General features: G+C 35.7%; 1 protein-coding gene across 1 annotated transcript in view; it reads right to left on the bottom strand.

The window, feature by feature from the left end:
* The window catches only part of CC2D2A (coiled-coil and C2 domain containing 2A), a 47,645-nt gene extending 33,618 nt beyond the window's left edge, over nt 1–14,027 (bottom strand). Inside the window, exons 1-10 of the mRNA XM_062492679.1 lie at nt 13,968–14,027; nt 13,361–13,462; nt 11,417–11,518; nt 10,420–10,596; nt 10,117–10,267; nt 8,850–8,986; nt 7,487–7,618; nt 5,422–5,631; nt 3,233–3,336; nt 258–398 (exon numbers count right to left, since the gene is read on the bottom strand). Of these exons, the coding sequence (XP_062348663.1) occupies nt 258–398; nt 3,233–3,336; nt 5,422–5,631; nt 7,487–7,618; nt 8,850–8,986; nt 10,117–10,267; nt 10,420–10,596; nt 11,417–11,518; nt 13,361–13,462; nt 13,968–13,994 (1,283 nt within the window). The 5' untranslated portion in view covers nt 13,995–14,027. The remainder of the gene's footprint in view (nt 1–257; nt 399–3,232; nt 3,337–5,421; nt 5,632–7,486; nt 7,619–8,849; nt 8,987–10,116; nt 10,268–10,419; nt 10,597–11,416; nt 11,519–13,360; nt 13,463–13,967) is intronic.
* Nucleotides 14,028–17,228: the final 3,201 nt, after the last annotated feature.

Below are 17,228 nucleotides of genomic sequence, written 5' to 3'. Positions count from 1 at the left end.
ATAGCAGATAATTATATTAATTCCAGACAGTAACTTTCTTTATTCAGTAGTCTGTAGAAATTCCTTTCTGCTACAGTAATTACTTATTTCAACCTTCCCACTTCCCCAAACTCAAAAGGAATAGTGGCAGGCTCAAAGTGCCAGCACTGCTCGAAGTCTTAATCCTGCATATCAAAATTCTAAGTTGCCAAATTAACTAATCTTATTACAATTCCACCATTACCAAATAAAGCACAAAAAGTGTTATCAAGACATACTTCCTCAAATAAAGTTTCATGGGTGTGTTAGTAAACCTCTGAAAGTCCCGGAGGGATTTAATTTGTTTCCAAACTTTGATAATGGTCTTAAGCAACGTTCTGTCTTTTTCTTGTTCAGCATCACGAAGTCTTCTGGTTTGTCTAGAAACATACATATATAGCACAAGATCAGCTGGAATTGTCTAACTCAGTGGAACAACAGATTGAAAACTTGGGATACCAAAAGCCAGGTGATGTGGGTTTCAGGTTGATATTGATGGCTGCAGTGGTTAAAATCCAAGGAATATAAAACCCAGACTTCAAAATTTCAGGATCCGATTTCCTCCTATATTCCAGTCTCTTTTCATTTTGACTGACAATCTGATTTCAATTAAGTCTGTTCCTTAGAGATCTCACAGTTTTCGGAAATGCCTATTACAGCTGTACATAATTAAAAACATTTTAAAGTAAATTAATGTAAACAACAGCCCAGGAAACCTACACTGCTGCTATGAAGTAATGCTCATTACATGTGTACATTACAAAAGATGTTTTAAACTTCACGTGCTTCTTGCTCCAGTAAGAAGGACTTGAAGAGATGAAGTAATGTAATAAGTCCTTTGACAGACGTACAAGATTCTTAATAGAAACAAAATTAACACGGCCCTTTTTTGTCTCAGAATTGGTATTTCACATTTCCACCCTCTAATCTGTTTGTAAAAGAGAAATTCATTAGCACTTTTAATGATCATCACACACTTCCAGTGTAAATGTCCATACAACATAAGCAAAGGCTGTTTCCACTATTATCTTGGTAGAAAAACAAGGCAGTGATTAAAAAAAATAAAAGATGTAAACTAACACATTATTACTTGTAATATTCTGAGAATGTGGAAAACAAAGACAGAGTTAGAACTAAGAGAAGAAAGACATACATCATTTAACAGCATAAGCCAATTTAGGGAAAACAATAAACAAAGAAGAAATGCAGACTTCAGAAAGCAGTATGAGCATCTTCTCCACTTCATTAGCTAGCAGTCTGCATATTACTAATCCATGCAGCAACTTTTTCTTTTCTGTCTACCAGATTATGCTAGAAGATTAAAGTTAAAGGCATGAGGAGCATATGGATCAGTAAACGCACTTATCTCTTGGATTGGATTTGGAAGCAGGACCTTTCATTAGAGAATCATCTCTACTAAAATGCATTACCCATAGGAACCTGAAAAATAGAACCCACAGCACACATTGGCTTCCTACTTCAGGAAGTAAAGACAGTAGGGCTGAATTTACCAATCTGCAAAAGTTTTCTGTATTTTTATGTCAGATGACATTTCTCCCTCAAGCCAATGGAAACTACAGCTTTGATCATCAGAAACCAAAGCATATACATCTGTTATGTTATTGCAGGGTGGAGGAAACAATTAAGATTATTTTCCATGCTACATGTCTGCAATTTCTCACGATTGTTCTAGATTGACCACCATTAAAAGAGAGAGAAGGCAGGTCAGATGATTTTACCAACATGAGTGGTCCAAGTTAGTACTGAATACCATGACAGCAAAAATTCCTGAGCCCATCTGAGCTTCATATGTGTAACAGCTTCCAATAACAGAGCTGTAGCCAAAATGAATTACAGATATGAAAAGCCCTAGAATAATAACAGCCAAACTCATCTCATGTTACTTAGACAACACTGATCTCACTGATTTCAGCTGAGTTTCTCCAGATTCATAATAGCATGAAACTAAACTAAAGCACTCAAGATCTAGAAAAACACATCAGAAACACAGAAGCCATGTTCTTTCTAATTGGAGCTCACCATCAAGCAAGCCTCAGGGCTAGTGCCAAAATCCAAGAATCTCATTCCCACAGTAAATCTTCCCATCATCATTCTCATGCTTTCCCTGGTGAGAGCTCCTGTCTTTGAGGTACAGTGTGGTAACTGCTCATCTCCTGCTCCTTATTCTCTATCAGATATGTTAATAAGATATTGATAAAAGCTATTCCATTTTCAATTAAAGAAATTCTTTGTCCTTCAGTATAAAAAAAAGTATAGAGTATTTTATGTTCTGTACAGATACCAGTGTATTACGAGACAGTACCTGAAGAATGAAAATCTGAAGAAATAATTCCCAATCTAAGCAGAGTGTGTGGATGCTAAGTTTAGCAGATGTAAATGTCAAGGCTGAAAGTAGAATTCTTATTAATTCTTTTTTTCATACTGTGTTATCATGTGACCCATTACATCACTTTATAGTTCTATTTCATTAAATGAATACATTACTGCCTACTCTTAGATTGTGAAAAACTTCCAGACTTTTGTTATCTACTAGTTAAAAGGCTGTTCAGCATGGATATCCAAAAAAACTTTTTTGTTATCATACTAACACTTACAGTTCATCACTGTCCATCTGCCAAAAATAATACAAACTGTCACTACTGAGCCAAAAACTGCAGCATGTTTTTACTACCCAGCTTTTCTCCAAGAACAATAACTGTAATCTTGGAAAAAAAATTCTACCACTTTATTTATATTAACCCACTGGCACAAACATGGCCGAAATACCTTAGAATGAGAAGAAATTCCCATTCAAGAACACTTGTGTAACAAGGAAGAGGACAGAAAAAACTAGGGGTTTTGTCTGTTCCAAAAATTACCTTATTGCACTGTAAAAGCTTTGTGTATCCAGCTGGCTACTGAAACTTTATTTTAATTCAATTTAATTATACAAAACACACCAGTAAACAGCTATTAAGAAATTGATACACATAATCAAATTAAACCACTTTTGAATGAAAATTTCAGCCTAAACTGTATTTTCCTTATGATTTTTATGCAACTCATCAGTGAGAACTCTTAAATCCTCAAAATTCTTCTAGAGCTATTTACAGTAGAATTTAAAAGACTGACATGAATCACAATCTGTACCAACACATAAAGGAAAGAAAGAACACAGTTTTAAAAACCAACAATTAAATGAATTCATACCCACCTGATCTCTGTTTTGTATTCAGGTATGCTTTGTTGAGCCACAGGAACACCATCACCGGCACCACCTTCTATACTATACTGCACAGCACTCCTCAAAGCATGAAGCTTGAACAAACAAAAAAAGCAATTAACAGATGGCTTAACAAGGTACCCAGTGTACTGCACCTTGACAGGAAAGAGCTAATTACTAATGACAGAAAATCCTGAACTGTTCTGATTCTGTATTTACAGGGTTTTGCCATGTCTGTGAGGTGATTCTTCAGCATGGCATTTTAATTAGGATCCCTGGATACAGGAGGGAGATTTACTAACTTTGATCACTGCAACAGATCTAATCAAGGGGAAGACTGATCTAGGGAGTATTCTGAAAGCTCAGTAATCAAAGGTGGAAGTGGAAAAAGACCTCAAGTCAGCAGAAACTCCCAACTTTCACAAAAGCCTTTTTTGGTATGAGGAAGGGCCACTAAAGGTAATCTTTCAGTGGATTAAAAAATCCCAGAATCACAGAATCATTAAGGTTGAAAAAGACCTCCCAGATCATCAAGTATAACCTTTGACTGAATGCCACCATGCCAACTAAACCATAGCCAACTAAACTAAGTGCCATGTCCAGTCATTTCTGGACCAATTCCAGGGATGGTGACTCCACTTCTTCCCTGGGCAGCCCATTCCAGTATCTAATCACCATTTCAACAAAGAAATTCTTCCTGATGTACAATTTAACCTTCCCTGGCACAGCTTCTGGCTGTGTCCTCTTGACTTGCCTCTGGTTGCCCGGGATAAGAGACTGACCCCCCCCACCTGGCTACAGCCTCCTTTCAGGCAGTTGTACAGAGCAACAGGGTCCCCCTTGAGCATCCTTTTCTCCAGGTTAAACCATTCCTGAAAGGAGGCTGTAGAAACACGTTGGTCTCTTCTGTCAAGTAACAAGTGGTAGGACAAGAGGAAATAGCTCCAAGTCCCAGGGAGGTTAGCTTGGATCTTGGGAAAAAAATGTCCTCACTAAAGGTTTGTCAAGCACTGGAACAGGCTGTACAGGGATATCCACCACCCCTGGAGGTATTTAAAAGATGTCCAGACTGGCACTTGGGGGTTAGTGGGTTAAGTAATGGACTTGGCAGTGCTGGGTTAATGGTATCAGAGGTCTTTTCCAACCTTAGTGATTATATGGTTCTATAGGTTCCTGTAATCAAGACCTAGATAACCCAAATGGTCTGTTTCACAGAGCACTAAGGCAAATCCTTCAAAAGTACTAACAGAACAAAGTATACCAAGCAATTATTTTGAGGCACTGTATGAAATGTTTGTCCATCATTAGAACTATAACCTAATGTTTTACATTAAAATTCAGAAGTACCTGAACACCGCCTACTGACCCTCATTACACTAATATAAAAATGAGCTTGTATACAATGATTATTTTTCCCTTGTAATAGTTCTTCAATGTAGAAAATCATGACCTTTAGTTTATGGAAATCTGAATGTGTATGTACTTAGTAATACAACTAATTTTTGACAGATAAGTGTTCTTGCGTGCAATGATGACATCAGAATTTTACTGACAATGCCTAATGTTCATGTACATATTCACACCAGAGAAGACCACTGCCACTACTTCCAATGCATAGATGGAGGAAGAGTGGTGGTACACAGAGCACGAGCAGCCCCCTCAAGCTCCACCAGCAAGTCAGCAACAGCCCCAGAAACAGAGTACATCTAGCCTTGGGTTTTGCCATGTCAGAAGAGTGCCACAGTAAATATGGCAGCAGTATGCATTTAAAACACAGCATCTGTCACAGATACATACCTGGAAATGGGTTCTACTTTTGTACAATTTGGTGAAATTAAACTGCTCCCTTTTACTTCGATTTGATAACTGAAACTAAACTTCACTTACTTCCCTCCATCATTGAATAATGTCTTTTGCTGTCTCCCTGTCAGAGCTGCTGTACACAATCCTTTAACGTCTTATCTGTCACTCACTGGAAAACATTTTGGATACTCTAAGGAATATTATGCAAATGTTATTGTATTCCTTTCACTTCAGAGTTAATTCAAAATCAAAGATCAAAGAAATTCTTAGACTTAAAAATGCAATTCTGTACTGAACACACAGCAACTCAGTCACATATTTAGGTTTTTAACTTCTGACAAATTCAACTTCAAGGTATGAAGACAGAACAGAAGTACCTTGTCTGTGAGAAGTTTGGTAAGATTCTTCTGTTTTCTTGCTAAATACTGATCATACAACTGAGCCAGTTTAGCTGCTAACACATGTTCACGGCTAAAACAGGGATGATGGGTGAATATCAGTCCAGAAATATCAATATCCAATTGAAATAGCCCCTGAAAATCTCCAGGTCCAACAAAATACTGATTGGTAGATGTCATTTTTATTGCCTGAAAGAAAAGAAGAATAAAATGGATGTACAGATTCTGACAAAAGTATCTTTCAAGGTTTTTCTTTGTCAGAAAATGACCCATTTAGCATTGCCTACACTTAAATGCTGAGTCTTAAACTGTGTTAACCTCTTGCTTTATTGACAAGTGGGTGGCACAAAACCACCATGGATATTCTACACAACAGAATTTTTATAGCCCATGTGAAGCTGAATTAAGAAGTCATCTTCCTATATTGAAGGTTTTGCTGAGCAACGAAGACAATGACACTGGATTAGAAAAAGCAGAGACTGCTAGTCCTCTTTTGACACACTAGTTTATTGCTTTGTTTCCTCTTACAACTGAGCTCTAGGATAGAGTCTAGCTCTCACAGAACAGCCCTCCTTGTAGATTAGGAAGACAAGAAGCTCTCCTTGAACATTGTGTAGATTAGGAAATACATTACTTGCTTTCCCATTCAAACACCAGGGAAATTCAGACCAATGAAGGCAAATGAAAGCTTTCAGCAACAAAACTTAAAAAGCCTGCTAAAACCCACTGCAACCAAAAGACATCCACAGCTTACATCCTCAAGTTACTGAAATCAGAAGAGAATTAACTTCCAGACTGACTACTATTGCTCTCTTACTGGGATCCTTCAGAAGACATTCACCAGATATATTATGGCACCATAAAAGATTGGTAGTTACGTAGTGTTTGTTGCAGTTCCTTCCTGAGAAGAGGAAAAAGGGATTTGGAGGGAAATTTAGCTGTTGCATAGTTCTTTTATAGGAACAATACAAATGGCCATGAAACACACTTGAGTCCACCTGAGCCTTCCATACCTAGTTTCTCATAAAAATGTTTAATAAGATAAAATTGTGTCATAAAAATGACAAGTTTGAATTCCTTATGCTTTTAACTATTTTTCTGCCCATAAAGGACCCTTAAGCTCAGTGTCTTGTAACTGTGACTTTACTTAGATATTTCTATGCTGTGTTTACATGAACAGTGACATTCTTGAAACATAAGCTCTCTTTACATGGTCTAAACAGTAAATTTTTCCTGCCTGCAGAAGCACCTTGCACAGATCTGTGGTACTGGAAGCAGCCTGTGGATTGCATCACCAGCATCAACTAAAGGGCCACATTTAAATCTGTATCAACAAAAACAGTCAGAAACACTTGTGTGTCCCAAAAGAGCATGCTATTTAAAAGTCTGAAAACTCAGCTTTTCCATGAGGGTAATAGAGTTCTAACAAGCAGAACAATTAATGCTTGCTTCAAGATTGCTGAATGGTTTAAATTTAAACTTATTTTGATTTTTTACTGATTGCACATCAAAACTGCTGTTTGCCAAGGTAGGTATTGCTGTGACTGGAAAAAAATTACCACAAAAAAAACCCTGCAAAAAACCCAAAACAAACAAGAAAAACCACAAAGAAAAAAACTCCACAACCTCCCAAAAAGTATCTGAATTGATGCTACATTACTCAAAATTAGTCGCTGTCCACATGAGCAAACTTTATAGATACACTAATATTAGAACTACCCTACTTTAGCATGAGAATATCCAAGGGAGCCTCACGATGATGATCTTAGTGCCTCACAGACTTGAAGGTGTTTGTCAGGGGCTGACACTTTACTACTTCAGTCAGCACTACCAGCAAAACTCTTCATCCTTTTGTATGCATTTTTACATGAAAAAACAGATATATATTTAATAAAGTAGAACTGATTTACAGAACAGATGTGAAATCACAAAAATAGTCAATAGTCATGGTTCTTAACATAAAACCCTTCAGGTCACTGGGGTTTCTGGTGCAGAAGAACTGGGATACTGGGTCTCAGGAATCATATATATGAAATATGCTTACCTTTCTATACACTGTTTCAAGTTCTGGTGCAATGCCTTCTTCAAGTGAGAATATTGGAGGCCTAGTAGAAGACTGTTTAATTGGATTAGGCAATGCTAAGATTTTGCCATCATCACCAAACCACTCTTTCCCCTACAAAGGAAAATAAAATTATATATTGTTTATTACTTTATAAAGGAATTACTTGAAAAATCATAATTCTTATAAAAAATACAGAATAAAAGGTGGCTATGGATTGTTTGTGACAGAAATGACCAAAACTTTCCTAATACACCAAAATGAAATCTTCATATATACCAGAGGTAAGTTTTGAAATTGAAAGACCAAGAAGATGCTCAAACTTTGATTATACTGATTTATTTTTCCTTCAACATTCAGTGTTTCAGATTTGAAAGGAAAGAAAGAACAACACATCGCTTACTTAAATGTTATTTTCTTAAATCACTAAAACTGAAAGAATTGTAAGTCTTGTTTTACACAAGAGCTAAATGGAAAGTCAGATCATTTATCAAAGCACCTGTCAAATCTTCTATTCTATAACCTGAATTATTTAAACAGCATCTATGAAAACAAACTAGGTAAGTATTTAACACAGCAATTACTATCTATGGCTTTGCATGTTCAACATTGTCCTAATTCATCCCTCTGTTCTCATTACCTGGATTCAAATATAGCTTAAACCAGTGCAGTTGTCCTATCCTGTTAGTTCCACACCTGTTTTAATGTGACCATTGAGCCAAATGCTGATGTGGTAACACCATGAAGTCACCCAGTTAGAAAACAAACTGAGCTGAAACTGCCCATTCAAAAATTTTAGATCCAACTGTTCCCAATATGATTAACAAAAGCACATAGAGAATATACAGAATCACAAAAAATATAAAGGACAGCTGCTGCTCAGGAGTTTAAGTCGTAGAATGACTTGAATTGAATGACCTGAATAGACACCTTTCCATGTACAGGATGATACCATAGTAGCACAAAATATATCCAAGCCACTTTCCCATGTCTTTCCATGTCTTAAAAATCTGTAAGGATTCTGCAACCTCTCTGATAATCTATACCAAAATTTAATTAGCCTTACAGTCTGATCAGTTATCTCCCCAGCAGTCTACAAGCAGAGCCAGGAAAAGACACCAACTTTGTAAGACCCAGTCTAATGTTCTGACAATGGGGTTACGCTAAAAACACACTTCTACAAAAATCTGTATTTCCCAACATCTGATGCTGCTAAATACTTGGAAGATGAAAGCCCCATATTAGCAGGACCAACCACTTACTTAACTGTAACAAAAATAAGGTACTTAAAAATATAAATAAAATACGGATAAAAGTTACAACTAAAAAGGCAGCAGTGACTTACTTGGTCCTGTCTGAGGATTCTGTTTTCTAAAATATTTTGATTAGACTGTGATACAAAGGGCCTTTCTCCAATGTAAAGACCTTCATCCTCAAGGTACCTGGGCTGCATATTTCTAGGCATCTTCTCAGAAGCAGGCACTAATGAGAAATTAAAAAGAAAACCATGTAAGACATCTTGTAACCGTAGTTTTAGTTAAATTCTTAAAATGAACAGCACTGTATATTAAGTATGCTGTCAGAAGTACTTTTCTACATAGGAAAATAAATAAATATAGAATTAAACCAGGTCCTTATCTTAATCAAGACAGTACCACAAAGCATCACAATTCTAATAAACCGGTAACTAAAAATTTCCTTATCAAAAAAATACTTCAAGTTACTTAGTGGAGTTTAGTGTTAATGGTTGCTTGCAAAACATTGTAAAAAACCTTAAGCAGCAACTGACTGGAGAAGCATTCCTAAGCCTTTTCAACAGAAAGTGAAACTACCAGACTAATCAGACCTACTGTTAATAAATAGTTTGCTTAAGCTACTCACAAATAAAATACAAAACATGTATGAAGTGTTATGTTAGTCAAGTAACAGCAGGTGGAATTCGTTTTGAAGACCTGCCTGCAAGGCTGTTTCACTGTGCATATGGATTCAGTATTTTTCAAGAAGCAATCTCCAAACAGGGAGAGACTGTACCGAGGGTTACAACAGAAGTTTTCCCCTAAATCAGAACACAATGGATCACATGGGAAATAGTCAGAACTAAATTACAAGACCTGAAAAAACAGGCACACAATGTCAAATATTATGACATTGCCCTGCAAACCGTACTGGTACTATTCCAGTATATACTGGGAGATTTGCTTGTTTCTTCCAGTTCAAATATCAAATAGCAAGTGATATTATGAAGCAATTTTTAAGGACTTGGAAATTCTGTGGGAATAAGGCAAAAAGCTCAGAGATATGATCAATACTGCATACATTAAATAACAACAGGAGAGGGGCTGGCACCTTGCACTACCCACAGACAGCAGTGAGGAAGTTACCCCCAAGCAACTGAGGTGCCCTGACTACACTTTCCAGTGCACCTGCTGAGGAGTGCATGCTCCCAGCTGTCAGACCTTTTCAGATTCGACTGGATGATCAGTGTCAGAGAGCTGCAATTAAACATCTTTCTCTGCTGCCAGAGACAGTCAATGCAAGATTTATTCAGCAGATCAGAGGGGGCCATGCTATGCAAAAATACAGGAACTAAATGGTAAGTACAATCTTCATACCTGCTGACATGCTGGGAACAAAGAGGAATTCTTTTTCCCTTTTCAGTTGCTCAGTGTAGCTTTCCCAATCAACAGGTTTCATTAGTACAAGGTCTTCATCTGTTTGCCCTATGAATAAATCATCATCTTTCACCAGGCGTACGTCTTCATCCTATAGGTTAAGGGCAAACATCTGTTAGCTTGTTTCTTGAGTAAGTACACTTTGAGAATTTTTAGGGAAACCAAAGATGCCGTTTTACACAGACTAATAAAATTAACAGAAGTCTGAATAAAAAATATGAACATTTATCTTATAGCTCTCACCACTTCATCCTCCTCTTGTTCATCTTCATGAGTTTCAACACATTCCTCTCCCACCTCTTCTTCTTCATTTAATCCATTCTTTTTCCTGGCTCCAGCTTTCATTTTCTCTGGTAGAGCATCAAAATTGAAGGTAAAGAAATTATATGCTTCTTCCTCAGAAGGAAAATCTTTCTGGAACTAAAAAAAGATGACCAAGATACTTTATTATGGTATTTTAAAGAAAATTAAGGCAACTGAATAATTATTCACATTAATATGAAACAACAGCACGTATAAACATTTATTACAAGATAATTATTTTATCTCAAACAGAACTCACTCAAATGCTGAAGATAACTGAAATTTGTAAATTATTAGTGAAACTTTCTCTGTTTCTATGTACTTCATTCAATATTTCTTGCAAAGTTTTGTTTAAAAAGCAACCTGGTCTAATTTTAACATTCTCATTGCTTTAGATATAAACCATTTGTGAATCAGAACAACAAAGTTTAAGTTCTGGCCATACTGCAGATACACAGGTTAAATGATATGAAGAGAAATTTCTAATGGTCTTTTGCCTTTGAAGGATCCATGATCCCTAAATTTAGGATGAGTCCTCTAGGAAAAGAATTAACAGCGGGACTTTGTGGCTAATAAATACCAATATACTAGTCTTTAAAAAGCTTTAACTGCCAACTGGTGGTATTCAATAAAAAAGGATTTGAACAGAAGACACATTTTTCCTCCAATTTCCAGTAATTGTGTCCAGACAGATTTACTAGAGATTTTTGGGTTTTTTAATCAAATGATCCAAAGCCATTCTTATATTTGATGAAGGTTCCTCTTATATACTTCAATTGTTGGCATATACCGCTTGTGAATTTTTAAATTAAATTTAAATTAAATTCTCCACTGCTTAAGACTGAATTCTGTCTGCCTCTTCAAACAGAATAATGCAGCCATATAAAGGTTAAATTGAATTAATATTCATTACTGAAATGGAAGAATTGGTACTTACTGTTGACTTTTGCTTAAGCTTTTTTACAGAATCATTAAACTTTACTTTTGATGGTAAGTGTGATTCACCCTCTGGCATCTCTCTGAATTTATCATTATCAGACTGCATAAAAACATATAGATATGTTTTAGTGTACATTTACTGAATCATAAAAAAATACAAACAATTGACTACAGTTATTAAATATTGCCTTTTTACAGGAAAAAAAATAATGAAAGAGAAACATCACCACTGTGGTAATAAATGGATTGCATAATTATTTTACAAGGCTACATCTAAATATTACTTAATTTCTTTGGGTCAAGAAATAGACTGTAGAGTAGGAGGAAATGCCTAAAATTGCCCAAATGACAGTAGCTGACAGTAGCTGTCTTCACTGCTGAGGGGATCATTGTTGCTGCACACCTGAACACAAGCAATCACGTGCTGATGTCCAAAGGGAGAGAAAGGAGGCAGCAATGGCAAACCCTCCCCTTGGGCACACAGCCCCAGCAGGGCAGCAGGGTCAGGGGTGCTGCTGCCAGGGACTGCAGCCCAGGTACAGGAACTTCTCTGGCAACCCCTGCTGCCATCAGGAAAACCCTCTGTGGTATTGTTTAAAAAAGGTAGAGGTCATTGCTTGGGTGCTGAAACACACACTTGATTATTTATTTTATTTTCTCAAACAATTATTGCTAGGCTACTCTAACTCCATGGGTGACACGTCCCTGCCCTCTCATGCAAAGAGGTGTAATGTTTATTTATGCCCAGTTCTCTGAAGCTTTATCTGTCCCTACACACAGATGACTGTAAAGGTAGCTGGTTCTGAGATTGCTTCAGCAAGTTCCTTTAAGTGCATCAAAGTGATTTTCATCAGGCTTTACTAACAAAAACACATCTACCATTCTATCTGTTCTTCCATTCTATCTGTTCTTCCTCCTTGTGGCCTGAATTTTTAGATTAAAGGAAGACACTTCTCAAGTTTACCTCTATTACACCTATACTTCAAAATAATAATATCAAAAAGAAAATCTCAAACTCTGTCAAACTGATGGCCACCTGTTTAAAAACAAAATACCTTGTGCACAAGTAAGTAAAAGTAAAGTAAAAGTATAAGAAACAAAACCAACATGTGGAAATTTTCAAATATACTTGATATAAAATTAATAAACAACTCTAAATAAGGGTATAATTTCTGCATTTTTCTAATATAAATGTATTAAAACAGTACTACTTAACTGAAAGCTGTAATAATTAGTTTGTTTAAGGTAACATTGCCAAGAATCTTCCCACAACATACATGAAATGGCAATTCTCCCCTAGACAAGTGATTTAGCCAGGTTAAATCATATTGTTTGGAATTCCATATAAAGGTGTTACTGCTATATGCTCCTACTTCCTGGGAGTAACACATTTTTTTGAATACATTTTCTACAGGTGAGCAATCTCTCTGAATTCTGAAGACTATGAGTGCCAGTTTTGCATAGGCAGAGCCTTTGTTGTTCTTTTTAATACAAAATTCATTTTCTAAAAAGAAAATGCTTATACCAAAAAAACTCAATATAAAATGGCACCAAGGAAATACAATAAAATACAATGACATAAAGTTAATATCCAGCATTTAGCAATTGCACTGTTCATGTTTATATAAAGCTCTATTACAGTGGGAGCTTTATTTATATAAAGCTGCTGTTACAGTAAATTTTAAATACTTCTAGGCATCTTAAGCAACAGAAGTCATGAATGACAGAAGTTTCATGTGATGTCCATACTACAATGCAAGCAAAGTATTACTGTTAAATATCCACAATAAAAACAATAACCATCTTTCTGGTTACTAATTCAAATGGTGACATAATTCTGATATATGAAATTGATCTTCAAGAGTGTGCAGACTTTGATTTTTTTCATGTTTCACATTCACTTTCTTACTATAAGAACAGCCAGATACAATGCACATTTTACCGTTTTATCCAGACTGACTCCTGGTTTTCTTCCTCTGATGCCTTTTAAGTGCCTTGGTTGTGGACTGGGGTCTTCTTGCAATAAAGTAATTTCAGCTTTTATCTAAGCAAACAAATGAAAAAAAATGTTTACCTGTAATAGCAACAGAAACAGATCAAAGCTACAATAATTCCCAGGAACTCAGCACTTACTAATATTTGTGTTAGGGACAGAATGCTTTAATTATAAAATCAGCTTAAGTGATTTTCCAGATCCATATATTAATACGCCCTATTAAATTGTACAGCAAACGTACAAATAAATCCATTGCTTTTAAAATAGTGTAAGAATTTTTTTTACAAAAAGCATAGAAAAACTTGTAATGACTCTATCTGAATTACAAAACAATGATACCTTTCATATTACTATCAATGAATTAAATACAAACTTTAAAAAAAAATAGCAATACAGAATGGAACTGTACTGATGAACTGAATACTCTTTCAGCTCCAGAAATAAAAAAGCAGATATCCCAATTCAAATTCACAAAGCACAAACCAAGTAAAATGAAGTGGGTATTCCTTATAACACTGAGGTCAATCAACCAGGATTTCTGAAGGATTCTTACCCTTGCTGCTTTTAGTTTCTCTCTCATTCGCTGCCTAACAGAAAGCTCAGCAAAGCTTCTGCTTGATGTAGAAGGAACAGGTGGCAATTCTGAAACAGAGGAAAATTATAATGTGTTTAAATCAAGTATTTTCTGAAAGAAATGCATGGAAAATACAACCATTTATACCAAAGTCCCATGTTCCAACAGAAAGAACTCGCATGAGAAAATTTGAGTGACTGAAACATTTTTTGGAATCCAGTCCTTACAAAGTACAATTTAAATGCCTTTGAACTGCAACAGATCTATCTTTCATTATATATTATGAATCACTGTAAGAAATGCTTAAGCACATATAATTTAGACAAGCAAAATGCCTTAAAATAAACCTCACTATTACTGATTTTACTTAGAGTCATCAAGAGATTTGGGAGAATTCTAGTATTTCCAAATTATACAAATTACTGCCTGTATTTGTAGAAAATAAAACATGCATTGCATTTGGAAACTTTCAGAAGAATGAAGAAGGTGCAAAGAGCAAACCCCCTACTTTGCAGGAATTTTCAGCATCTCCCTCAATCTAACACCTTTAAAAGACTTATAAATTATTTCAATGGTGCAGTAGTGTTTATCTGTGTACAGAACACACAAGCAAGAATTCTCAGGAAGTCACATTTGCTCAAAGATGACCTTTGAAAAGCTTTTGGAATTGAGAAAAAACTTCAGCAATTTTTAAAACTTCACACTCACGAAAGACTGCGGCACACAAAAAAGTCTCTGCTGGAGACAGAAATGATGAACTTTAATTGCAGTATGAAAGGTGGGTACAAGCTGGAAAAAAAATTAACTTTTCATTCTAGCACTGGAACTGAGTCCCTTAAACAATTATGGGACCTTCGCTAGTGCAAGCTTTTAAGTTAAAAAACAAAAACAAACACACAAACCCCAACCGTCAAAGAAACTCAATCAACCAAGAAACCCCACCAAACCCAAGTATCAAGACCTAGGAAAAAATATTTCAACGAAGAAGCTGGTCTAGAGTTACCTTTAGATTTTCCTCTTGTGAATTTTTTCTACTATTTTATTCTGTTCAGTTAGCATGCAAAAACATATTCTATTTCATTACAGCAAATGCGTCATTTCAATTCCATTCTGACAAATGAAAACTAGAAAGGAACAGATTAGATGACCTGAAGTCCTTTACAATTGTCTGTAAACATTTCTAGACAAGCCAAGTGAACAGTGTAAGCATACAAAATCAAGGCAGAAGAAATCTGCTGCTACTTTAAGCACTTCATAAAGCATCAGAAATTATGCTCTGTATGAAGAATTCTTTAATTAATCTGTTCCTTGAGAGAACAGGGTCATTATCTTTTCTATATATAATGAAAACCATTTTAAGGCTTTGGTAGTTGCATCAAATACTGAGATACTGTAGTTCTTTGAAAAAATGACCACATATAAAACCAGTTTTGTTACTTTATTTCTCTGGACATACACTTTTGCTCTGCTTATGTGAACAGGCTCCACAGACAACTAAGTTGTGCTCAACTTCAAAACATCTTTGAAGTGAACAAACTAAAACTGATATCCATGAACACATTACTTTGCAAGATCATCATTAAAAGGCTGTATGAAAAAAAATCTACACCACGGAACCAAAATCTATACCATCTACACCAAAATCCACACACTGGAAGTGTAATTATCCTACAGTGGCTCTGTATTTGCTGGACAGTCAAATTGAAATTAAACCCGAGAACCTGAAAATGACAATCCAGTAAGTGCTCACCCTTGATTTCATCTACATTCAGAGGGGCCCAAAGCCATTGGATCTCAGTGTGGCTTCAAAGCTCTCTGCACTGACACAGACTCAGAACTTCAGCAAGCATCTCAAATGATGCAGAAACCAGGCACAAGATAGATATTAATGCTGTGACCAAGCACCAGTTACTTGAATGAAAATAGGGAATAGTACTTCCAGCACAGATCCTAGAAAAACTCCTGTATTTTCATGCATACAACTGCATAAATGCACAATAAGACACAAACCCAACAATGAAGAGAAAGATACAGCAACACTGCAGTTGTGCTGGCTTCACAAGGTTGTAACTACAAACATGGGCTTTTTATTTAAAGCAATTCTTTTGAAACTCTTATTTACTAGTGTGACTAGTGGACTGACATAAAGCCATGTTAGGCTTTAGCCACTTAGGAAAGATATAAAGGCATTAGGCACACATATAATTCAATTAGAGTAAAATACTGAATTTCTGCAAACAGATTGCATTAAAAAATAGTAGAGATTGACTGTATGCTTGAGACTAGTATAGCGATTATGCTGAATATTGAGTGAAGAAGTAGCTGATGGACATGTTTCAAGAAAGCTTGCCACAGTGGGCCGAAAGATCATTCCGTGCTAGAAGAAAATAAACCACCTATTTGAGGGATGTGACAAACTGATGATTGCAAAAACATTATCTACTTCCCACTTGTTTTAAAATACCATTCCCTTTTCCTGAAAAAGAAGTATGGGGGTGTGTATACTTTTAACACCATGAGTTTAACATAATATGGTGACAACTATGACAAACTAAAAAGGCCTCAGAATAGAGGTGATATATTATCACAGGCATTAAAGTGAAACCAAAACAAGAGAGTGGAGCAAACAGACAATGTAGAAATTTTCAACAGCACCGGAGAAACTTCAGTAGGAAATTTATTTATTTTTAATGGTTAGATATAATTTGGCAAGCAAATGATAATCAGAAATTCATATAACGATCATCACTCTAACAAATGAGTGAGAAACTCAAATATACTCTTACTTTATAACTGGGCAACACAATAGCTAACAGCAGTGTCAGCATATTCAAAACTATAACATACAGAACATGGAAATTCAAATTATTTACAAATCTCTCAAACTGAATCCTGGACAGATGGGAGGAATTGAAATAAGTTTTGAACAGATACATGAAGGCTTCAGCTCAAGGTGAAGTCTTTCTCAAAATGTGAGATGCAATTTCAAAAAACCCAACCAAACAGATGAATAAATTATACTGCAGTTAAGTAAACCAATGCTATGGTCTACACAGAATACCACATGCTGTACTTTTCATGTGATCATATAAAATTTGCAAAATTACAGGTATTTTGGAAGCAGAAGTAACAAACCAAAATACTTAGGATAACAAAACATTTATCACATAGGGAAACTAGCAACTTGTTTTCTTCTGAAGAATACTGCTGAGCTATTCTGTTTATTCTTGGAAAATGAGC

This window comes from Cinclus cinclus, chromosome 5 (assembly GCF_963662255.1).
Source record: "Cinclus cinclus chromosome 5, bCinCin1.1, whole genome shotgun sequence".
NCBI lineage: Eukaryota > Metazoa > Chordata > Aves > Passeriformes > Cinclidae > Cinclus > Cinclus cinclus.
The sequence above is the reverse complement of the archived record's forward strand: the minus strand, read 5'-3'. Positions and strand labels throughout refer to the sequence as shown.